This window comes from Nematolebias whitei, chromosome 9 (genome assembly GCF_014905685.2).
Source record: "Nematolebias whitei isolate Nwh7 chromosome 9, NemWhi1, whole genome shotgun sequence".
NCBI classification, from domain to species: Eukaryota; Metazoa; Chordata; class Actinopteri; order Cyprinodontiformes; family Rivulidae; genus Nematolebias; species Nematolebias whitei.
In genome coordinates, this window is record NC_056506.1 from 18,964,564 (window position 1) to 18,989,217 (window position 24,654).

The 24,654-nt window shown below is 40.9% G+C and overlaps 1 protein-coding gene across 1 annotated transcript; it reads left to right on the forward strand.

The window, feature by feature from the left end:
- The first annotated feature begins 1,088 nt into the window (after positions 1-1,088).
- LOC119414910 (putative ferric-chelate reductase 1) lies at positions 1,089-24,490 on the forward strand. Its single transcript, XM_037682029.1, has 12 exons — positions 1,089-1,151; positions 1,870-2,061; positions 2,741-2,842; positions 5,467-5,611; positions 6,727-6,840; positions 13,893-14,008; positions 14,144-14,230; positions 15,756-15,847; positions 17,398-17,456; positions 17,557-17,697; positions 24,177-24,205; positions 24,300-24,490. The coding sequence occupies exons 1-12, from the start codon at positions 1,089-1,091 to the stop codon at positions 24,387-24,389; spliced, it is 1,230 nt and encodes a 409-aa protein (XP_037537957.1). The 3' UTR covers positions 24,390-24,490.
- Positions 24,491-24,654: the final 164 nt, after the last annotated feature.

Genomic DNA, 24,654 nt, shown 5'->3' on the forward strand with positions numbered 1-24,654 from the left:
GGCAACAGCTTCGATAAGCCACCTCGACAATAGAGGCGTGGAACATGGCCTACTCGGACTTCATGCCCCCCACCTCCACCAGAACGTGTTTGAAGCTCTTCTAGAGGTGGGAGTTAAAGCTCTGTCTCACAGGAGACTCTGCCAGATGTTCCCAGCAGACCCTCATAATACGTTTGGGCCTGCCAGGTCTGACTGGCATCCTCCCCCACCATCGGAGTCAACTCACCACCAGGTAGTGGTCAGTGGACAGCTCTGCCCCTCTCTTCACCCGAGTGTCCAAGACATGTGGCCGCAAATCAGATGAGACAACAACAAAGTTGATCATCAAATTGCGGCCTAGGGTGTCCTGGTGCCAAGAGTACATATGGACACCCTTATGCTTGAACATGGTGTTCATTATGGACAATCCATGATGAGCACAGAAGTCCAATAACAGAACACCACTCAGGTTCAGATCGGGCGGACATTCCTCCCAGTCACAACCATCCAGGTCTCACTGTCATTGCCCACGTGAGCATTGAAGTTCCCCAGCAGAACAAGGGAATCCCTAGGAGGCGCACTCTCCAGTACCCACTCCAAGAACTCCAAAAAGGGTGGGTAATCTGAACTGCCGTTTGGAACATAAGCACAAACAACAGTCTGAACCCATCCCCCCACACGTAGGCAGAGGGAGGCTACCCTCTCATTCACCGGGGTGAACCCCAACATACAGGCACCAAGATGGGAGCAACAAGTATGCCCACTCCTGGTTGGTGCCTCTCAGGGGCAACTCAAGAGTGGAAGAGTGTCCAACCCCTCTCAAGGAAACTGGTTCCAGAGCCAGAGCCATGTGTCGAGGTGAGTCCGACTATTTCTAGCCGGAACCTCTCAACCTCACAAACCAGCTCAAGCTCCTTCCCTACCAGTGAGGTGACATTCCACGTCCCAATAGCCAGCTTCTGTAGCCGAGGATCAGACCACCAAGGTCCCCGCCTTCGGCCACCACCCATCCCACATTGCACCCGACCTCTTTGGCCCCTCCCACAGGCGGTGAGCCCATGGGAAGGGGGACCCATGTCTCTTCTTTGGGCTGTGCCTAGCCGGGCTCCATGGGTAAAAGCTCAACCACCAGACGCTCGCCAGCGTGCCCCACGTCCAGGCCCAGCTCCAGAGTGGGGCCCTGGTGACCCATGTCCGGGCAAGGGAACATTGGTTCCATTAATTTTAATCTTCATAGGGGTCTTTGGGCTGCACTTTGTCTGGTCCCTCACCTAGGACCTGTCTGCCTTGGGTGACTCTACTAGGGCCATGAAGCCCCTGACAGCATAGCTCCTAGGATCATTGGGACACTCAAACCCCTCCACCATGGTAAGGTGGCAGCCCAGGAAGGAGTGCCACTAGATAAATAAATTGAATTGAATAAAACCTCTACCTTCCTTCTCTGCATCATGTCATTCAGCTCTCTACCTTTGCTAGTCATTGTCCCCATATTTAGAGTTTCCACCTTTAATTCTTGACTTTCCTCTTTTCCCTCTGTCTCCTGACATGTTTCGCTCCTCCTGGTCTTCAACTAACAATAGCACAAATTCTGCCAGCACCATGTTTGTCAACAGCATCAGTAGTGATCCTTGTTTACCCGAGCCTAGACCGATCAGGAATGGTGTCATTTAGATGAACTCGCATATTAATTTTAGCAAAAGTGTTTAGGTCAGATTCCCTTCCTGAATACCATCACCCTTTACCTGGGCTTGGGACTGGCACAAGACATACACTGGCTTGTGCTTCCTAGCTGCTGTGTATACGTCAAGCACAGCAAGCAAAGAGTAAAGTTGTACTGTTGTGGGTATCCTAACAAGACTGTACAGTATACATTTATTTTTCTTTTTGCAGAAAACTATTTCCAGTGCAAACTGTGGTAGCACAAAAGTGTGCTTCAGTCAGCCTTCAGGATGTGACCCAGCATCCTCTTCTAGCTGCTACTTTATGTCGGCCACGTCTCTCAGCGGTGCTGCCCTGGGATATGAAATGACAGGTCCTTCTAGTGGATACATAGCTTTTGGATTTTCAGATGACCAAACAATGGTAAATGGTAATAAAAGTATTGTGTGAATATGAACATTGTGAAGTATTGTGTGAATTTGAACAATGTCAAATGTAGTGTCAAATTCCATAAAGATTTTTTTTATTTATTTAATTGTCTTAAAAGCAGATTATATTTAAAATTTCTAAGTGTTTTTTTTTAACTTATCTTTTTGCCAGAAAGGCCTTTGTATCATTATATTATCACCATATCAAGAGGGTTAGGGATTGGGTAGCTCAGAAATGTAAAAGCCTTTTTCTACTTTTTTATATTGTTATTATTATTTTTGCATGTACTGTAGTTTATGGTTTATTTTTGTAACTTGGAATGAATCACCACTTTATTTAAGTGATGGCTTTGGAGTGCTCTAATACCCACAAAGATTATAGCTGTGTTAGGGTAGTCTCTCACTTAGCTGTGACAAGATGGCAAATAACATTCACAAGGGACAATCCAAAATGTCTCCAAACTTTAGCAGGGATTCTCATTTTCCTTACGAGTCATCAAAGTTTACTGTTTGTTGCTTTAACTTTGAAAATGTTCTAAATAAAGTTGCCATAAAGTTTTTATGACATTAGTTTACAGAGTCAGAAAAGGTTTACAGTTTGCAGTAAAATAAATATTACTGTTCTGTTGAAAGTTGGTTAATTTCTATGAAATTTGTTGTTTTTTCTCTCTCAGGGAAACGATGATATTTATATTTGTGGTGTAGGCAGTAATGGACAGTTGTCAGTTCAACATGCCTTTTCAACAGGACACACGACTCCACAAACTATAGCTCTGGTAAGGCAGTTTTTCTGTTAGTGTGCATGAAATGCACACCACTAAATTCTGTTTCTTCTTCTGCCATTGATTTCCTGTTTTTTCTTCATCCTACTGAAGATATTCAAATTTCAGTTTTTTTTTTGGCTCATTCAAAAGACGATGGCCATGATTTTTTGGATTTTGTGCCGTTTATGGTTGTTATATATTATATATAACATTATATATATATTATTATTATATATATTATATATATTATATGTTATATATAATATACAATATTGAGCTTTAAACTCTTAAAATATAATAATGAAATTTCCAGCAGCTTATAACTTCAGCATATTTACAGCCAGACAATCCATTCAGCTTTTCAGCAGCTCACGAGTATCCAGGTATCACCACATGATTCAACGTTTCGATGTCTTCTGCCGGTTTGGTAACATTTATACAAATTATTACTTCCTATATTTTTCTACAATAAGCTTTGATTTGGTCCAATGGTGTGCCCACCTCTCGAAACTTTGAGACATTTTTCAGCACATTTCAAAGGCCCGGTGTTCACAGGATTGATCCTGGTTCATTTCTTCATATTAATAATATAAAGATTTAAGGTTTTGTGTAAATGAGCATGATCCAGTCCAACCTCACAGTCTACAACCTCTTACATCAGCATAGTTTGACCCAGAAATATAAAATCAACTAGATATAGGTCCATCAGGGGGTATTTAAAGAAAGCCCTATGCACAAGGTGGGAGGCTACCCCCCCACCCCCCCACCCCAACATCATATTGTGGGTACCATGTGTGAAAGGGTGGGAAACGGTGGGGGTGTAGAAGTTTGGACCAGGCAGATGCATTGGGGATTTGTACTTGCATAGTTTGAAGTCTGAAGTGTGTGCCAAACTCAATCAGCATGACAAGGGACTGTGGCTGTAGCTCTGTGATACTACAAAACAAGAAAAGCTTCATGCTTTCACAGTAGAAGCATATTGCAGTGGATAAGATCCATCCATCCATCCGTCCATCTATCCATCAGCTTCCGCTTGTTCTGAAGTAGGATCACAGGGGCAGCAGCTTCAGCAGCTTCAACAGCTTCTGAGCTCTCTCCACAGCCACCTCTTCAGGCTCTTCTGGGAGGACCCCAAGACATTCCCAGGTCAACCAAGAGACATAGTCTCTCCAGGGTGTTCTGGGTGTTCACCAGAGTCCCCTCCCAGTCGGACATGCCCCAAGTACCTCCATAGGGAGGCGCCCAGGGAGCATCCTTACCAGATGCCCCTAACCACCTCAATTGGCTCCTCTTGATGTGGAGGAGCAGCGGTTCTACTCTGAGTCTCTCTAAAATAACTGAACTTCTCATGCCATCGCTAAGGAAGAGTCCAGATACCCTGCAGAGGAGACTAATTTCAAACGCTGGTGTCTGCAATCTTGTTCTTTTGGTCACTAGTGCAGTTAAAATACAGTGGTAAAGTGACCAAGGCAGAGTTAGAAAGTAATGTGATTATGAGTGTTCAAGAGTCTGATGGCAGAGGAGAAGAAACTGTTCTTATGGCGGGAGGTTCTGGTCCGAATGGACTGAAACCTCCTGCCCGAGGGGAGTGGTTCAAAGAGTTCATATGCAGGGTGAGAAGGGTCAGCTGTAATTTGACCTGCTCGCCCCACAGTCCTGGAGACGTACAGGTCATGGAGAGATGGGAGACTACAACCGATTGCCTTCTCAGCAGAGCACACAATGTGCTGCAGTCTGTGTCTGTCCCTGGCAGTGGCCCCAGCGTACCACACCGTGATGGAAGAGCAGAGGATGGACTCGATGATGGTCGTGTAGAACTGCACCATCAGCTTGGCTTTCCTCAGCTGTCGCAGGAAGTACATCCTCTGCTGAGCATTCTTGATGCGGGAGCTGATGTTCAGCTCCCACTTGAGGTCCTGGGTGATGGTGGTGCCGAGAAACCGATAATAGTCCACAGTGATGATGGGGGTATTGGCAGAGGAGCTGTGGCTTTCCTGAAATCCTCAATCATCTCCACTGTATTCTAGGCATTAAGCTCCAGGTTGTTGTCGCTGCACCAGGTCACCAGCCGATCCACCTCCCTCCTGTAGGCAGACTCATCTCTATCTGAGATGAGCCCGATGAGGGTGGTGTTGTCCGCAAACTTAATAAGCTTTACAGAGTCATGGCTGGAGGTGCAACAGTTGGTATACAAGGAGAAGAGCAGAAGGGAAAGTACACATCCCTGTGGAGATCCTGTGCTGAAAGTCTGAGTGTCTGAGACAACTTTCCCCAGCCGCACGCACTGACTCCGGTCTATTAGGAAGTCTGTGATCCACCTGCAGGTGGAGTCAGGTACATGGAGCAGAGAGATCTTGTCTTGGAGCAAAACAGGAAGGATGGTGTTAAATGCAGAGCTGAAGTCCACAAACAGGATACTAGCATAAGTTCCTGGGGAATCCAGATGCTGCAGGGTGAAGTGGAGGGCCAGGTTTATCGCGTCATCTACATTTGAATGTCCAGAGAACCAGACTTAACTTTTTTAGATTTTTCTACCTGGATTATTGAGCATGCATCAGGATACATTTTGTATTGTTGTTCTTGCAAAAATAAACTGCAAATGTCTGGATTCAAACTGTAAATGTTTTGTCCAACAGGGGAACATTTCTGATATAGTAACATCAGTGCAGAATGGGGTAATCAGCTGCTCCTTCACATCCATGAATACGATTTCTACTCAAAGGACGACTGGCATCAACCAAATGTACTATATTTTGTATGCCTATGGACCCAGCAGCAATGGTAAGAAAACGGATGTTGAGGATTGCCCAAAAATTTTAACTGCAAAACCATCTTTTCACTGGCAAAATATTTGTGTTTATACTTTGTACATTTATAGTACTTAAAACCTTTGTTCTTTGTTCTTACTGTAAAGTGTCCTTGGGTGTCATGAAAGGTGCTTTTTAAATAAAATGATTATTATTATTATTATTATTATTATTAAAACACAAAGTTGAGGTACTGTATGTAAGTTTTTCTAGCACACCTAAAGAACATCGTAGAGAAAATTCATCATATGTTTATCCCGTTTTTAACTGCATTGTGTCCTGCGGTGTGATGCATGAAGGAAGACAGGTTGGATCTGGGTTGACAATTCTTTATTGACTTGTTTGAGGTATCAAAAACAGAGGAACTGCAGTGATTACCTCAAAAAGGCCAGATAACTTTCCATGGTCAAAGAAACAACAGTCCTATTCCAACACAACTATATGTATACAACTTATAAATGTGAATCAAGCAAGAAAAATGTATCCTATTAGGACCCAAGGTATTGCACATCTTACCTTCTGTAGCCCAAAGCAGCATCTAGCCCACCTTTGAATGTGCCAGGTTACATGAATACACTGCATGGGCTGCATTCAAGTGCAATAGGACATACTCACTGTTCTGCTCAGTCAGGTTCTAACAAATAAATTAACTGATTTGCTTAACAAAAATGACTGATTTGGTGGAATTCAAAGCATTACTCAAAGTGATATTATTAACATGTTACTTTTACTAGATCAAGAAAAAATAACTTCGATAGTCTGGAAACTATGGGAAAATTCTTGTATGTACAGAATATTAGACATTCGTGTACCACATACATATCAATGGTGTGTCTTTTTTAATGTGTGTGAGAAAAACAAGAGGATTACAGCATTAATGGAAAAAAGACAAGGGGAGATAGTAAGGGTTATGTATGTATGTATGTATGTATGGATAGATGTATGTATGTATGGAAATTATTTAGAACGTATTGTGGTCAGTTCTGTGTTCCTGTTTATTACTTTTAGGCTCAACAATGTTGAAATAACATATTGAATTTATCCATATATAGCTTTTGAAACTGTGTCATTTATGTTTCTGTCCAACAGGAGTAATCCAGACCCATAAAAATACCTTTGCCAGCAGTGCAAAGATGGCTGTTTCCAATCCTCAAATTCTTCAAAATGCTGATGATGAGTTTCCTCCAATCATGCAAGCACACGGTGAGTTCCAGCCTACAGAAGTATCTTAATTCAGCTAAACTTTATTTTTCTCTGCTAGATTAGCATCATATACTGCAGGTTTGACTAAAACTTTGGCAGCTTAATATCTTGATGCATCCTTCTCTCCTTTGTTTTAGCCTAATTCTTGAACATGTATTTTCCATCTTAAACAATATCTCTAAAACAAATGTTTCAAATACAGTCAATTTATCTAATATTTCTTGAAAAAAATGTACATTTTAGTGATGCATTATTTCTTGGTATGTTTATTTTCATTTGGTCAAACAGACATGTGGTTAAAGGACATAGAACTACTATTTACTCATCCATGCTTTAGATTAACATTCTGTTGGGTACCAAACAAGGCTGGAAAAGGGATGCAAATTCCATGGTTCTGTTTGGTTTTCTGGGTAATGTTTCAGTCCAGTCTTTTTTTTTAGCCCTAATTTGTAAACACACCAGAAATATCATGCAACAGTAATAAAAATAGTAACATTTTGTAAAGTCTCAGTTACGTGTGCCATGTGGTCGAGTAGAAAATGAAGGAATAAAGCAGTTCGGCATTTGGCTAATTGTTGTGAAAGTATTTGGGTAAAACTTGGTGGGATTTTTCTACAGTAAACTCGAAGCCATTGATCATTTCAAAATGTTTTCATTTGGCAAACAAAGATTTAAAACTGTTTGTCTTAATTTTTTGTTCAGAACAAAGTCAGTTTTTCACTGACAAAAGGTCCTAGTCTTCAATGCTTTTTGTAAATGTGCAGCACGAAAAATCTGAACATAATGGAGTTGATATTATTTGATTTCACCAGGGAAATCCCCTTGAGATCACAATCTCTTTTTAAAGGAGGCCTGGGCCTGAAGGCAGCCTAACATACACATTTTTGGACTGGAGATTAAAAAAAACTAAAAAAAACAGAGTACCCAGAGAAAACCCACAAGGAGAACATGCAAACTCAAAAAAGAAAGTTCCCAGGTCCAAAATCAGGGACAGAACCCAGGACTTTCTTGCTTTGAGGCAACAGTGCTAACCATAGCTCCTCTTCAGCACAGTTCGACTCGGCTCGGTACGGTTCCAAGTCTTTTTCCACTTGCAGTTTATTGTGGAACCGGCAACTTTTTCAGGACCCATTTCTCTGGGATTCCAACTGGGCCAAACTGGCAAAATGCACTTGTTGCTTGAGTTCGACTGCTGGTTGTGACACGAGTTACTTCACGAACAATGATTCTGTGGCTTGTGCCGATGACGTCATTGTAATTTTGAACTTGAGGTGAGCCGCCGACTATGCTCCAGCCGAGATTGGTTAACTGTGCGTAAGGTTGGTTCTCTTTGCCTTGGAGAACTTTGCGTGGTAGGAGGGCTTGTTGTCAGTTATAGCCGATAAGTAGACCAACTTTGCATTCTAGCAAAGGGGGTAGCTTATCTGCTAGCCTTTCGAGGTGAGGCCACTTTAGGACAGTTTCAGACGTTGGGATATGTGATCTGTTGGCAGGGATAAGCTCTCTTGTATAGACTGGTGGCAATGTGATTCTCTTTTCATGCTCATATCCTCTAACTTGAAGGTTTACCAGCTTGTCACATGGTATAACTGTTGACTCGGCGGACATGGTTGACAATCGCAGATTGACTTTACTTTTATCCGTGTCGAGATCTTGAGCTACTTCATCCAAGATGAAAGATGTATCACTCTGTGAGTCGAGGAGTGCATATACTAAAACTTCCCTGTCTGGATGTTTTTTTGACGAAACCCAGACAGATATGATGGAAGACGTCAACGTGCTTGAAGTTGCTTGAGTTACTCTATTAGAGATTGCTGGTTTAGCTTCTTCTTTAGCGACTGCTTCGTCTTTAATGTTCTCACTCGTTGCAGGTGTTACTCTTTTACGTTCAACAAACTTGGCATCATGTAAACATGTAGGATGTTTCCTTTTACATTTTTCACACGTGTTCCTGTTGTCATACTTCTTCGAATGATATCCTCTCTTTAAACATCCAAAACACAGCCTTTCTGCTTGTGCAAACTGGCCACGGATCTTCTTCACTTTCTGGAAGGTGTCCTTTAAGCTGATTTTCAGCTCTTTTGACAATACATGCAGAAAGTGATGTACATACATCTACTTTGCACCTTGCGTCTGCATCAGGAGGTTGTATTTGTCGTATTTGTTCGTAGATGGTTTGTACATTTCTGCAGGTGATGTTCACATCCTTAATCAGCTCCTTTAATTCGCTCTCAGAAGCCTCTCTTTCTAATGCTAATTTGCTCAGTTTTGCTTCACATTTCCATTTTTCAAAAACGGCTACATATTTGTTTTTAAGGCCCTTGAGTTTCTCCTCTTGAAGCTCTTTACCCCCTTCGGTTAATGTTCTTACTCTTTCACTTCTACGAACAGTTTGCGTTTCTGGGATTTGCTCATCATCATTTCCTTCTACTTCAGTACGTGATACAGCATAGAGCTCCTTATGATTTTTGTCAGTCATCTTGTGAGTCTGGATAAATTTCACTCAATGCCTTATGTTTAAATTACAAATACTTCTTCAAACTTGTAACTTACATATGAGTTGACTATTACTTTGGGATTATTGTTATTTTATACGGGCAGCACGGTGGCGCAACTGGTAGAGCTGCTGCCTCTCAGCGAGCAGGTCCCTGGTTCAAACCCCGGTCCAGGGGCCCCTCTGGGTGGAGTTTGCATGTTCTCTCCGTGCATGCGTGGGTTTTCTCCGGGTACTCCGGTTTCCTCCCACAGACCAAAAACATGCATGTTAGGCTGATTGGTAACTCTAAATTGTCCCTAGGTGTGAGTGAGAGAGTGAATGGTTGTTTGTCTCGTTTGTCTCTATGTGTCCCTGTGATGGACTTGCGACCTGTCCAGGGTGTACCCCGCCCCTCGCACAGTGATTGCTGGACATGGGCACCAGCGACCCCCGTGACCCAAAATGGAATAAGCGGGTAAAGAAAATGGATGGATGGATGGATGTTATTTCATACTTTAGCTGTAATGAGCTTCACTCTCAAAACGTTTGTACTTCAACTTAAAGAACCTTGTGAATTTTCACGCTTAATTTGATTTTAAGCAAAACACAAACTCTTTTCTTAAACAACAATAAATCACTTTGAAGTCCAGTAGAAATCAGGTAATCTTTGACAAATGTGTTATAGAGACTTGTTGTGGCTTTTGACTTAACCTTTAACTTAACCACTCATTCTATTTCAACACTGTTCTTTGTTAATTTCCACCTTATTCAGTTACATTTGTAGGGCTTGGCTGCTTGTGAGCGTTGAACTTAGGAGATGGCGCCCCCTTGTGTTCGCACCACCGTGATACCATCACTCAGCTGCAGGCACGCCCAGTTCTTTCCTTCTCGCCTGCACTGACTGGCTCGCGAAACGTCCATCCATCCATCCATCCATCCATCCATCCATCCATTATCTTTACCCGCTTATTCCATTTTGGGTCACGGGGGTCGCTGGTGCCCATGTCCAGCAATCACTGTGCGAGGGGCGGGGGACACCCTGGACGGGTTGCAAGTCCATCACAGGGCCACATAGAGACAAACGAGACAAACAACCATTCACTCTCTCACTCACACCTAGAGACAATTTAGAGTTACCAATCAGCCTAACATGCATGTTTTTGGTCTGTGGGAGGAAACCCACGCATGCACGGAGAGAACATGCAAACTCCACCCAGAAAGGCCCCTGGACCGGGGTTTGAACCAGGGACCTGCTCGCTGAGAGACAGCAGCTCTACCAGTTGCGCCACCGTGCTGCGCTCGCGAAACGTCTTCTGTTACAAATAAAGTCCAGTTGTTTTTGTATTGAACGTTTTTTTTATATATATATATGTGTGTGTGTGTGTGTGTGTGTGTGTGTGTGTGTCCTTGTTTATGCTACTTAGTGAGGCCCCTTTTCCCAACTTATACTGCATTGTGAGGACCAACTGCTCCTTATGGGGCCCAAAGCCCGGGCCCCATGAGAAGAAGTCCCGTTGGTGGGTTAGGGGCTAGGTTTAGGACTAAGGTGTGAATTGAGGATGTGTTAGGTTTAGGGTTAGGTATGTACTGGTAATGGTTAGGTTATGGATTAAGGTCATGGTTAGGCTATAGAAATGAATGAAAAATGAATGGAAGTCAATGCAAAGGCCCCATAAAGATAGCAAAACAAACCTGTGTGTGTGTGTGTGTGTCCTTTTTTATGCTACTTTGTGAGGCCCATTTTCCCAACTTATACTACATTGTGAGGACCAACTGCTCCTTATGGGCCCCAAAGCCCGGGCCCCATAAGAAGAAGTCCCGTTGGTGGGTTAGGGGCTAGGTTTAGGACTAAGGTGTGAATTGAGGATGTGTTAGGTTTAGGGTTAGGTATGTACTGGTAATGGTTAGGTTATGGATAAAGGTCATGGTTAGGCTATAGAAATGAATGAAAAATGAATGGAAGTCAATGCAAAGGCCCCACAAAGATAGCAAAACAAACCTGTGTGTGTGTGTGTGTGTGTGTGCGTGCGTGCGTGCGGGCGGGCGTGTGTGTGTGTGTGTGTGTGTGTATACACAACCTTTTATTTAGACAGGTTAATCCCATTGAGCCTCTGGAACTCATTTACAAGAGAGAACTGATTTCGTAACAAAGAGTGAAGACAACAGTGAATAACAATGACAACAATAGACAGTCACAAAAGAGGCATACACATTGTTATTTCTTTTTTCAGTAAAGCAATGATATCCTCCATTTTTGTTGTGTATCTTTTCAGGGTCTTCTTCTAATACATTTAGTGGTGACTTGTAAATAACTTAGTGGAGCACTACTGCCACCAGCTGGTAAGGCATGTTAGATTCTGGACACGCCCACTAGAACCGGTACTGAAGTGTATGTAAAAGCAACATGTACCGAGCTGAACTGAGTTGAGTCGGAGTCGAGTCGAACTGTTCCTAGCCGTCACTATGGAAAAGGGGCGTTAGTGCTTAGCATATTTTTTAGTTTAAAGTATATCTCAGATTCTTATTTAATGTTTCTCTTTACAATTTACAAATATTTTTGCTATTGTTGGAAGTAACTGGGACTCTGTGTACATAATTTCATTCCATCTCGTGTACCACATGTGATGCAAATGACAATAAAACCTACTTGACTGACTTGATTTGACTTGAATGAAAGTCAGCTGTAGTAAGACAGAGTACATGTGTTTGTGAATGAGAGGGAGGAGGTGGAACAGTGAGGCTACAAGGAGCAGAGGTCACAAAGGTCAGGACTTCAAGTACTTGGGGTCCACTGTCCATGAAAATGGGGAGTGTGGTAAAGAGGTGAAGAAGAGAGTCCAGGCAGGACAGAGTAGATGGAGGAAAGTTTCAGGAGGGATTTGTGATAAAAGGGTCAAAGGAAAAGTTTACAAACAGTGGTGAGACCAGCTATGTTGTATGGTCTGGAGACAGAGACATGGACAAAAAGACAAAAGAACTGAAAGTGGCAGAAATGAAGAGGGCAAGTTTCTCTTTAGGAGTGACAAGATAAGATTAGGAATGAGATTATCAGAAGTACAGGTTGAACAACTGGGAGATAAAGTTAGAGGCCAGGCACGGATGGCTTGGACATGTTCAGATTAGGTCTGTCGCAATAAACAATAACTCAATTAATCGCATGATAAATGAAAATTATCAACCTCATTTTCATTTATCGGCTTTATCGTTTCTTCATGTCTCTTTCTACTGAAGACACTGGATGACTAAAGGATCAACTCTGGTGCTCTTCACTGACCCCTCCCTTTCTCTTTTCTCTTTAAAATCTGTTTTAACCATCTAAAATCACATACTTGGTCGTTAAAAGCAGCTAAGCTATGAACTAAGCTAACAAGCCGACCTCGGGGAAAAAACCTTCGTCTTGTCGAAGCTCCAGAAATCATGGTTGAAACCCGTGCTTCATGTAAAAAGTTGTTTTTCTCTGCAAAACGAAACTGAGAAGTTGTTTTACTGATTTTTTTTTATTAAAAGCTTTGTGTGACAAATGCTATGCTAAAGAGCTCAAACCACACCGAGCGTCCGCCATTTTGAGAACCAAAAAACAGGAACAAGAGATAGCCCATGTCACGTCAAGAGGCCTCTCTCCCATTTTTCTTAAAGAGACATGCTGCTCGCTCCCTCACTATCCATCCTTCGGTTCAAACTGTCTTATCCAGTGGTCAAAAAAGGTACTACACACAAAAAGTAACCAACATATCTTCTTAAATTTGACAAGAAGTACTAATTATTGTCAAATTTCAAACAATACTATCGTTTATCACAATAATTTCTGAGACAATTAATCGCCCAGCAAAATTTGTTATCGTGACAGGCCTAGTCCAGATGTATGTATGGATGCAGTTAAGATATGGAGTTAGTTTAAGTGAGGACAGAGGATGCAAAGGACAGAGTGAGATGGAGGAAGATGACTCATTGTGACGACCCCTGAAGAGAAAAAAGATGAAAGAAGAAGAAAAAGTCTTTGTCTTCTTCATGGCAAAAAGAGGGCTATAGTTACTGGCACAGCTTATACTGGACATATTTGACAAAACGAGACAGTTTAAATTAACAGTTTACTTATTTTCATAAAACTATTCAAACCCTGCCAAACATGCCGACATCCTTCACCACAGTGTCTGTAACTTGCTGTCCTGGCTTCATAATCTGCATGTCATAAATATAAAATCAAACTGTTACTTTATTTACAAATAATTAAACTTGCGTGAGAAGTAGGATGAACTGAAGATCCAACAAAGTCAAGTCAGGTCCTCTGGCCAGTTTATTTATTTTTTGTTGAAACGTTTCGTCCTTCATCCAAAGGACTTCATCAGTCTGAGGAGCCACAGCAAACTCATTCCCATAAGATGAACTGGATAATTTGATTGCAATGCTAGAGATGTCACAGTATTAAGCACCCTAGAACACAACATGTTGGTTGCCTAACAAATACTTTGGTCCGTCCGGTGATCCAATCTTGTCCTGGGTTCAACCTTTGATTCACCTAACAGTGAAGTCGACTGTAAGGACATAGAATCACCTAAATTTTATTTTGTGCTTTTAGGGTCCCTGATGCTGATAGCTTGGATGACCACCAGCTCACTGGGAATGATGGTGGCTCGATATTTGAAAGGAATGGCCAAAGGAAAGAAACTGTGTGGCAAAGACATCTGGTTTGTGGTGAGAAATCAGAAAATAGCGCTGTCCAAATATGAATTGTTGTTGAATATTCATAGAGAAAATTATAGTCATAAAGAGATGTATTGTTGAAACAAACACGTGTTTAACATCATGTTGTACCTTCTGTGCCTTTAGGTTCACGTTACAGTGATGATTCTCACAGTTGTAGAAACCAGCATTGCTTTCATCCTTGCCTTCTCACATGTTCAGGGTTGGGCTGAGGTGAGTGCACAACTACTATTAAAACTTTAATATGTTGTTTTTTTTTCTTAAATCAACTTTATTTTTTATTGTCACCTTTCAAGTGAGGATACACTTCCAAGTGCTTACAACACCAAACTAATACAAGCAACACGACCAAACATGAACGATTAACACCACATGAAAAACCAATAAAAAATCAATTGGTAATAAAATGCCAAATAAAAGTAAAAGGAAAAGAGAAACTATAAATAGTCAGGATCCTTGTGTTTCATGAGGTTTTTATCTTCCTGTGATTATTGCATTTAGATTTTATGAGTCTGTGTTACCGTATTTTCCACCATACACGTCGCTCCGCCCTGTAAGTTGCATCAGTCCATATTTGTCTTATAAAGTGGAAAAATCCTTAAATATGTCGCTTCGCCATATACGTCGCATCTATTACACGTCACCACTGACAACCCGGAAATGCAGGCCGATGTTGTGCCAGAAACCGATGGGCCACCAAATGGCGGCTGCGGGAGCGTGCACGGGAGAACTTTAACAAGACTTTAACAAGATTAACACTTAAAAACAATTATTTGTTTGCTTGAAATTATACCAAATGTGTGTCTCAGTCTAACGTTTGCTTAATAAATACACTTTGAGGGTGAAATCAACTGCATTTCAAAACCCGATACGTGGAAGTAAACGTGTGCAAGCGACGAGTCACTGTGCAAATTTAACAAGATAAACGCCTCAAAACAATTATTTGTTTGCTCGAAGTTATAGCAAAGGTGTGTCTCAGTGTAACGTTTGCTTAATAAATGCACTTTAATGGTCAAATTAGCTGCATTTCGCCGGGGCAGTGCAGCTGTTTTGACGGTTCCAAACAAGGAGCAGAATGAAGGAGGTGGAGAACTATGGCAAGCCGATTGTGTCATTAATAGCTGGTGAAGATTCTCAGTCATCTAGGACATGGTAAATTCAAAAAAGTTCAAGAAAAAACAAAGTATAAAGTAAAGTATAATAAATAAAGTCCAGTTGTTTTTGTGTTGAACTTTTTTGAATTTGTCGTTATAGCCACATTTACCTATTACATGATTCAACAGCCACCAGCATGCCATACTGCTAGTACTACTCTGCTGCCATCAAGTGGCTGAAAGTGGTACTGCTCAAATTTTTTTTCAGTCAGAATGAATGGAAACGGCCAAAAATAGTTTATAAATATGGGAAAAAATCCATAAAGATGTCACTTCAGCCTATAAGTCGCAGGGCATGTAAATTATGCAAAAAAAACGTGAAAAATACGGTACTTGTGTTTTCAGCTTTCTCAGTGTGTATCCCTCATGTAGTCAGCTCCCACTCTCAAGCTTGATCCTCATCGTCTCTCCCCAGGTCTTTGTCACTGTCCATCATTAGTGTCTCTTGAAATAACGTCTCATTTTGTTTGTCCCTCGTCCGTGAATTGTGTTTATCGCAGCCGTCATGCTCTGTTCCTCCTCGTTTCCCCGTGTAAATAATTTTTTTGTGTTTTGCTGCCAATTAAAACGTGTGTGGATTGCAGGGAGCCCATTCTGTGATGGGCTGCCTGGTCATGATTTTGACATTGATCCAGCCCACACTGGCTCTGCTGCGCTGTGGACCACAACATCCACGGTAAGGACCTTCATACTGAACAAATTCCAAAAATAAAATGATTTACACGAGTCACTGTTTTCTGTTCTGTTGAGTGTAGATAATGTTGATGACCAACTGACCAGTGAATACAGGGTGCAGTGGTGGGTAGCGTAGTTACAACCAGTTATGAATCTTAGCGTGCCATGGTAGACAGCATCAAACATCTGCAGGGTGCTGGCAGGAGCAGTCATGTAAATAATGTCACTGTAGTCGATGGCCGGTAGGAAGGTAGTGGTTACAAGGTGTTTCCTGGAGTTCAGAGTTAAACAGGATCTATTTATGAAAAAGAAACCCAGTTTTAATTTCAGTTTTTTAATCAAGTTTTTGACATGCAGCTTTAAAGAGAGATGTGCGTCGACCAAGATTCCCAAGTATTTGTAAGAATCCACAAACGCAATAGGCACACGTTGCATGGATGAAATACAGTAGAAGGAAGAACAGCTGGTACTGACTTTCCATTTGAAAACAACATCCCTTTGGTTTTGTCAGCATTTAGCACCAGTTTGAAATGAAACAAATCTGACTGGATGATGTTGAATGCAGACTGTAGAAGCTAGAAAACCTTAGCAACTGATTTAGCTTGACAATACACAACAGTATACTACAACAACAAAGTCCATGCTCAATAATCCAGATGTACAATCCAACATTTTTCAGTCAGGTCATCTGGACAGTTTCTTTTTTTGTGGCACTGAAACGTTTCGCCTTCGATCCGGAAGGCTTCATCAGTCAAGGAAACACACATCAAAACTGATTCTTCCTCAAACAGCTTACTCCAAAGTGGAACAAACCAGTTATGTTGGTGCTAAGATGGTCTCTATGTTACGCCCCCTCCTCCATTGCCGGCCCTCTTCCTTGTTGACAGTCGTGTCAAACTACAACCTTAAATTGATGAATGAATTATACATTTTATTTTCAATTATATAAATAAAATAACACAAAACAAGTAAAAAAGGCAGAATGTGAAGCATCACATGTTAAATTCAAAAATCACAGAAATTCTCAAGATGGAAAGAAATAACCCTCGGGAAATAAATTCCCTAATCTTAAATACAATGCAATCTTCACAGGTATATTACTTAACTTATAATCCACAAACAACCTAAATTTAAATTATTTTTGTAAATGATTTTTTTTTGTTTTTAACTTGGATCATTCAATAATTTGACCCCAGAACAGAAACATCTATATTTTTAAAGTTTGTTCCAACTGTTAGATAAAAAAATAACCCTCATAAAGTGTACAGTTCTCCTTTTAATAAAAGAGGAGAAATAAAACTGTATGGCTAATATTTGCAACATGAAAAATATCACGAGAAAAAATATTTTGGAACCATTTCTTCATCTTTAGACTTCAAAAATTCAGTTTTATTGTGAACTTTATACAAAGATGTATCTTCTTACGCTGCTTCTACCTAAATGTGTGACGGCATGAACAAATGTCACGTAAGACTACACTGTCAGTTCTTGTCGGAGAATGTTTTTGTTTTACAAGGTAATAATTTAGATTAATTTCATTATAATTCACAGGAGGTTTCTGTTCAACTGGTCACATGCTTTCATTGCAGTAGCAGCAAAAGGTCTTGGTGGTGAGTTCAGGGTTTTTTATTACCCTTTTGTCAATTCAGATGAAAAATATAAAGAAAACACGGTGTAAAGTTTGAAACATCTTTGTCTGAAACCACGCAGTGGCAGCCATATTCACAGGTCTGCAGATGATTGACAGCACGGCAAACCAATGGTTGATGAAAGTGATGGGTGGTTTTGTTGCCTGGGATGCGTTGTTCTATGCACTGTTGGAGCTCCTCGTTAGATGGAAGAAAAACAGAGGTAACAATGTTTTTACCCGTTTCTCTTTCTGTGTGTCTCTTTGTCTGTAGTGTTAGCAAAATGTCCATGAACCGCTTGACAGATTTTCATGAAAGTTTCTGATACAATCATCGGATGTATCTGAATTAAGGTGTTTGCACAAAAACAAAAGAAAAAGCCACAAAGTTTGTCTAAATAATTAGAAACTGACTAAAGTAATAATAAAAAATATACTAGAGATCAACGAATATTTGGTTTATCAGAAAACAATGGCCTTGTTCAAAAGGATGGTACCTGGAGAAAAGATGGATAATAATCTGACCACAGGGTTAAACTGAGGTGTGTGACCAGCTTCACAGGTCTGGGCTCTGACACAACATATGGAGTGAGGATGACTACAACGTTTCAGATCATTTTTAATAGAAACAATTATTCTCAAACAAAAGTAAAGGTAACTGGGAGACAATAAATAAATAAACAGAGAAACCCTGAAACAGTCAAGCAGACGAGCGTCGGCCTCCTGCTGCGTCCCTGAACCCACAATTCCTGAAGTAAATTATGACCCAGAATGACATGGCACAAGGATAGATCCTCAGGGCTTCATTTGTAAACCGGTCAATGCTGGAGCGCAACCCTGGAGCCACGGGGGTTGGGGGCCCCTGGGGGGGTCCGAATGATAGAGATACCATTTCCTGCATTTTGTTGTATTTTAATGAGTTGTTTAACATCTACGTTTACATACATTTGTACACGCCGCTTCCGCCAAGCATCCTGCCCCCCTCCTCCCCCATACTTGATGGTTCTGAGCCCAACTCTTCTCGGATGAATTCACTGTCCGACTCCACGCGACACCTCCAGCCTCCTCCTTCGTCTGTTCGTTGCTGCTGCCTGTGTACGACTGCCCGGTTAGCTCGGCACTCACCCCCACCACTCGTCGCTCCTGCTCGAGTGCCACTACCTTAAAGTGTTTCAATTTCTGGTTGTCCAACTAAGGATAAAAAGAAGGCTGTTGTTTTGTAATGAAAGTTAACTGGAGTGTCTTTTCGACATTTTGATCGCTGTTATTTTTGACAAGTTGGCGCCGTTGTTTTGATACGTGACATACGTAATGTGATTACACATCAAACATTTCTCTCATATTTTTAATAAATAAACAAATTTTATTAATGACCCACTTAAACTATAAAACTGATTTGCAGTTTAGTTGTGCTGTTTAATTATATTTTTGTGTTTTTAATTAAATTACTCATGACTGAACTTTTATGGGCGGAGATTATTTAAGGGTAGAAGTGGAAGTGCTATCTTGAAGGGGCAGCTCTGATGTGAAATTAAGAAGCTCGTAAGTGGCTGTTAGGTTTAAAATAAGTGTTTATGTAATTATTTTCAGATTACATGTCCAATATAGGTTTTATTCCTTCTAGGCAGTCATATTTGTTTGTAACTTTATTATTAGTAAGCCTGAGAGTTACTGGATCCAAGCAAACAGATACCAGTATGCACCCTATCTAAATAAAAGAGTTCCTGGATCCTGTTCCTGCAGGATCCGGCTCAAATTAAGCCCTGCGGAGCCTGTCGTTGAAGGAGAGAGAAGGAGCCAGTTTGAAGACCGAGCGCTGGACCAGCAAGCAGCAGCTTCCGGCCTTCAGCCTATCCTCTCTAAGGCCAACCAATTCTGGAAACAGAGAAGATGTTAAATAAATGGACACTTGGCACAGGCACACATATCATTCATCACTACATGTACATCTGCAACTGATTAACTTTTAGTCAGTCTGACTTAAAACAGTCAGCACAGCTAATCAAGATTAACTGAAACAAAAACAGTTAGAAGGGCAGCACGGTGGTGCAGCTGGTAGAGGTGCTGCCTCCCAGCGAGCAGGGCTCTTTCTGGGTGGAGTTTGCATGTTCTCTCCGTGCATGCGTGGGTTTTCTCCGGGTGCTCCGGTTTCCTCCCACAGTCCAAAAACATGCATGTTAGACTGATTGGTAACTCTAAATTGGCCCTAGGTGTGAGTGAGAGAGTGAATGGTTGTTTGTCCCATTTGTCTCTATGTGTCCCTGTGATGGACTGGACACCTGTCCAGGGTGTCCCCCGCCCCTCGCACAATGATGACTGGACATGGGCATCAGCGACCCCCTTGACCCAAAATGGAATAAGCGGGTAAAGATAATGGATGGAAAAACAGCTAGAACACGGTTCATTTTACAGGTATTGACTGTGGCAGTAGCTGAGAGTGATCTGCAACCAACATTTAAAGGGCTAAGAGTTAACATGGCAGATCACACATCGCACATAAGATTGTGCTTAAAGCCACAATAAAAAAGCATTCCTTGCACAAATATTAATCTTTATTTGATCAGGATAATGCCTCCCCTTCCTAATTTAAAACTAACAATAAAAACTTAAAACTTATGCCAGTTGTGCCTGCATGCCACGTACTCATGCACGAGGCTGTGCAGAATCCAATATGCTGCAGGAGCTGAGGAAAACTCAAGAGTCACGTTGAACTTTCTGTCTGACTGATGTTAGTAAATGTTAAAATACTTACTTATACTAAAACTGGTCATAGGTACACCTTTCAGCAATGGACCTTTGTACCGAACCCAGTGCACGAGCGTAAAGTCAGGCACCCCTTGTCCACAGACATTATTCTGGTAGCTATGGTAGAGTAAGGTGTTAGAACACCAGCCGCTGACAAAAGTGAACACAAAGATATAACTTCAAACTTAAGAATCATTTCTTAGAGTTGTTGGTCAGATAAGGAGGTCATAGTCCGTGATACACAAATGACAAATAAAAGTCAGTTAAATGATGAAGAACATGAAGAAGGCATGACCCTAGAAAGAAAGTGCTATGTGTTGTCATCACTGTATGTTTCCATACAATGATGAAATTAGTTCTCTGTGTTTAACCCATCACACCTGAGATACACCCAGGTGGAGCAGTGGGCAGCTGTGTAAGCACCTGGGGAACAATTACGGATTATGTGTACTATGACATGTGGGAATGGCTGGGAGTTGAACCTGCAACTTTCTGGTCCCAAGTTGACTCTACACCACAGTGGCCCCTGACCACAATGCGTCACAAAATACAATCTATGAGCTGCACACCAGTGTCTGTAAACAGGTCCATACGGCAGAAGCAGCAGTGAAGAGACTGGTAGCTAAATGTCAAGAACCTTTCATTTGTTTAAGGTAATAGATTTTATTTTTGTTTTGTTTAACAACATCAGTGTCAGTGGTGCTGGAAAAGTTGTGCTTTCTGAGATGTCCCAGTGTTGTTGCACTGGTCAGGGTCAACTGGTCAACTGCAGCCCAACAAAGATGAACTTCAAACAGGAAACCAACACGCACCTGGACTGTAAACAGCTTGTTTTCACAATTAGCAACTAAGTTTCTATCAAAAACATCACAAATGAACCAATAAATAATTTGATCAACACAAGGCAATGTGAGGGTTGTGCCCTCTGGTGGTTGGTTTTTCTTCCTACACCCCCTGGTTTCCCTTTTCTGTCTGATCTGTTCCAGCTGTGTTCCTCACAGGTGTGTTATTTCTCGTTAGTCGTTGTATACAAGTCTGTGTCTGTGTTATTCCTTGTCTGGGCATCGTCTGGTTTCCTTCCTTGAGTCTCTGGTGTTTCTCTTGTGTTCCTTCGAGCCATGTAATTGTTTTGCTGCCACGACAGATTTTTTTATTGTGTTCATTAAAGTGCTTCTTATTTTACTCTCTGAGTCTCTGAGTCCTGCCTGCACCACTGGGTTCTGCTCCAAAACCATCACTCCTGACAGTTGAAGTATGTTAGTTAATTTGATTTGAAAGCAACAAAAATAAAACATTTGCCCTGCTTTGGTTGTTAGATTGAGAAGCGGCATCAGATTAGAAGAGAACAAAATTGATAAAAATCCTCGTTTCGTGCAGTTCTTAGTGAGTCTGTGAGATCACTTGTAATAAAAAGAACAACACTTGTAGGTTTTCCCTCAAAGATAAACAGGTCCAGGTTTACTTTCTCTTTTTTACTGTGATGTTTTGTGGTGGTGTGCTGCACTACCTCCTCATCCTGTACAAAATGATGAACTTTCTTGTCTTGAAGGTTCTTTGCAGATGTGATTTTATCCAAACAAACCTACAGATTTCCAGTGTTTGCTCAGCACCACGAAGATGCGTAGGTGTCACAACCATTATATGTGAAAGGGACATGTCACCCCCACATTAAAAAAACGTTCATTTGGACCCCTCTTTCTTCATGAATGAATTCATTCCACTTGATTAATAGGAGAACACTCAAACCACTAAAAATCCACTCCAGGTTTTCCTGGTTACCTCCAACTTTCCACCAACCTGCAGAGTTTCTATGCATCTCCTCCTGCCTCGGTAGAGAACGCTGATGGATGGAGACACCTCTGTGCTGATTGCTCGCCAGTTTAGCAGGTTTAGTGCAGGCAGTTGTTAACCGGGGGGTTGAGAGAAGTGCAGAGCTACGTCTGTAGAATCTTAGCCGTAACTGTGACGCTGTAAGACGCTGCAGGTGTAAGAGACTGTGTTCAGGTGCATGAAAGTTGAAATGTCTTTAAAACCCCACACCTTATTGTCCTCAAGCTTCATGAGAAAAATCCTTTAGATGAGTAGTGTTGAACACAAGTAAAAAAGTCCAGTGGTGATGTTTTTTTATTTCTTTATAAACACAAATAGTGCCGATCTGTAGTGCATTATAGATCAAATGTCTGTATTTACACAAACTTGGTGAGAAAAATGCTTTAAATGGAATGAAAGTAAGGAAATCTAGATGAAATGTTGCTTTTTTATACACTAGTGTACAATTTTTTGGACACTGGTGCATGTGCGCACATGCACACACACACTATAGTGTCCCCCCCACATTACAGATGCTTCTGACGCCCATGTGAAGATGTAAAACATTTGCTGCACGTCGTTTGTGAATGAAACAACTTTAACAGCTGTTTGAAGTTGTAGTGAACCAGATGACCTCAAATCTACCAGATGGACAGAGACTGTTATTTTCATTGATTTGAATAAGTCTGAGCCATCTGATGAACTTTCTTTCTTGAATTAATCAAGCAGAAAAGACAATCCTCTATAATCATTACTGTTTTACAAATGTTTTGATAATCAAATTGTGTTAGTTTCACTCAATGCCTTACAGGTTGAAAAGAACTACTCATTTTTATTTTACATAAACAGTAAGTAATGATTTTTATTCCTCATTCAAACAAGAAATCACCTGAATATGCATTTCTTGATTTTCTGTCTGAAATGAGTCAAGTCGTAAGTATGTGAAAGTTGAAGCTTCGGTCAACTAAATGTTTACTGAAGAAGAAATGTCATGTTTTACTATTTGAAAAGATTACCAAGTGTGAGACTCCACGAAGTCTGGTCGACTGCAATAATCTTTTCTGTATGTTGAAAACAATCCTTGACTTTTGATAATAACTTACGTCAAAAAACCACACCTCTTTCTGGTACATCCACGAATCAGAAAGCTCTAAATTGAACCGGAAGTCGACCCAAATAAAATGTGGCAACTTCCCAGTTCATGTTAGGTTAGAATGGAAAAGATTCCGAGAATGAAAAAGTTCTGAAGGAGTTCAGAAGAAAACTAGAGTTATGGAGAGTTTTGGAGAAAGAGTCTGAGAGCTGCTGACAATGAAGAGTCAGAGTTACTAGAATCCAGAGACGTTTTGGGATTATAATTCTGTTTTGAGCTAACCACGCACGACTCTCCAAGGATTTTAGCTGTTCTCAACGGAGACGCTGATATCAGTTGAAAAGGATTCTTACTGAGATGATCGATCGTCAACAAGGTAACGGTTTCTTCTTCGACTAAAGTGTACCTGGGACAAAGCTGAGATCTGACGGAGCGTGCAATTTCTGGTTAAACAGATTAAATTCCCTCACATATTCCTCTGTAAGATAAATCTCAATTTCCTCTTAAACTCACCTCTCTCTCACAAAACTAGTACAGATATTTTAGAAATATCTGAAGCAAAGTCCTCAAATCACCGCCGAGTGATTTGAAGTTCATTTTCTGTGAAACTGTCTGTTATTATTTTCATATTTTGCCAAATTAATGTAAATGTTTGATGTTAAACTTTGATTCTGAAAATAAATGACTCCATTCATTTGATGGGTCAAAGATAATAACGTCTCTCGTTCACATTTCTGTTAAATTCAATGCACGGCATTACACAGTCAGAAAAATGAAGAACTCGTGAAAAGTATGCATAAATATATACCACATATATTTGTCATACAACAAGTGACACGTACCCACGTGACTCACTACAAAGTCGTTTATACTTATCAAAAAGCTGCTAAAGGACGCTTTAACTTATCCAGGTTTCTGCAAAGTGTTTTATTAACATTCATTTCATGAACACGTTTAATTAGGTTTTGTTTTCAAACTGTTTGTTTTATGATCGTCATGTTAAGAGTTCTGTGAGACGCAGAAAAATTGACATATGTTTTTATATTTTTATCACAGATCCTTCTGCAATCCGGGATTCAACAAAAGTAAGACACAGCATAAGAGCTACAAACAAAACCAACAATAAACAGAATTACATTTCTATATTTCAGTTAATATTTTTGTATTCTTTTGTTGCAGGTCCATGTTAACCCTTTGCTGGTGGCTATTTACTTCCTTGGAAACGTTTGTTTCTTGGTGGCTTTGCTGACAGGAATTGGGGCCTCCTAAGCCTAATGAGCCTCAAAGGATTAATTACTTATTAATTAATAACTAACAACATTACTGAGGCATGTGCCGCAGTATAGACATGTTCTCCAATAAAACTTCTTGATGGGATTTTAGGGTCTTCCAGGCACATTTATTTATTAGATCAGAGGATTATTTACACATTCTGTATAACTCGTATAACTCATAATGTGTGTTTGATTGTTGTAAATCATTTCTCATTAAATATTATGTCCAGACACACTGGTGAGGAAACACACATTTGCAG

Excerpts from the sequence above, each read along its gene's own strand:
- LOC119414910 (XM_037682029.1), top strand. The coding sequence starts at position 1,089 with ATGGGTAAAAGCTCAACCACCAGACGCTCGCCAGCGTGCCCCACGTCC. Across the intron at positions 5,612-6,726 it reads CTATGGACCCAGCAGCAATG|GAGTAATCCAGACCCATAAA; the intron begins GTAAGAAAACGG and ends TCTGTCCAACAG. Across the intron at positions 24,206-24,299 it reads CAATCCGGGATTCAACAAAA|GTCCATGTTAACCCTTTGCT; the intron begins GTAAGACACAGC and ends CTTTTGTTGCAG.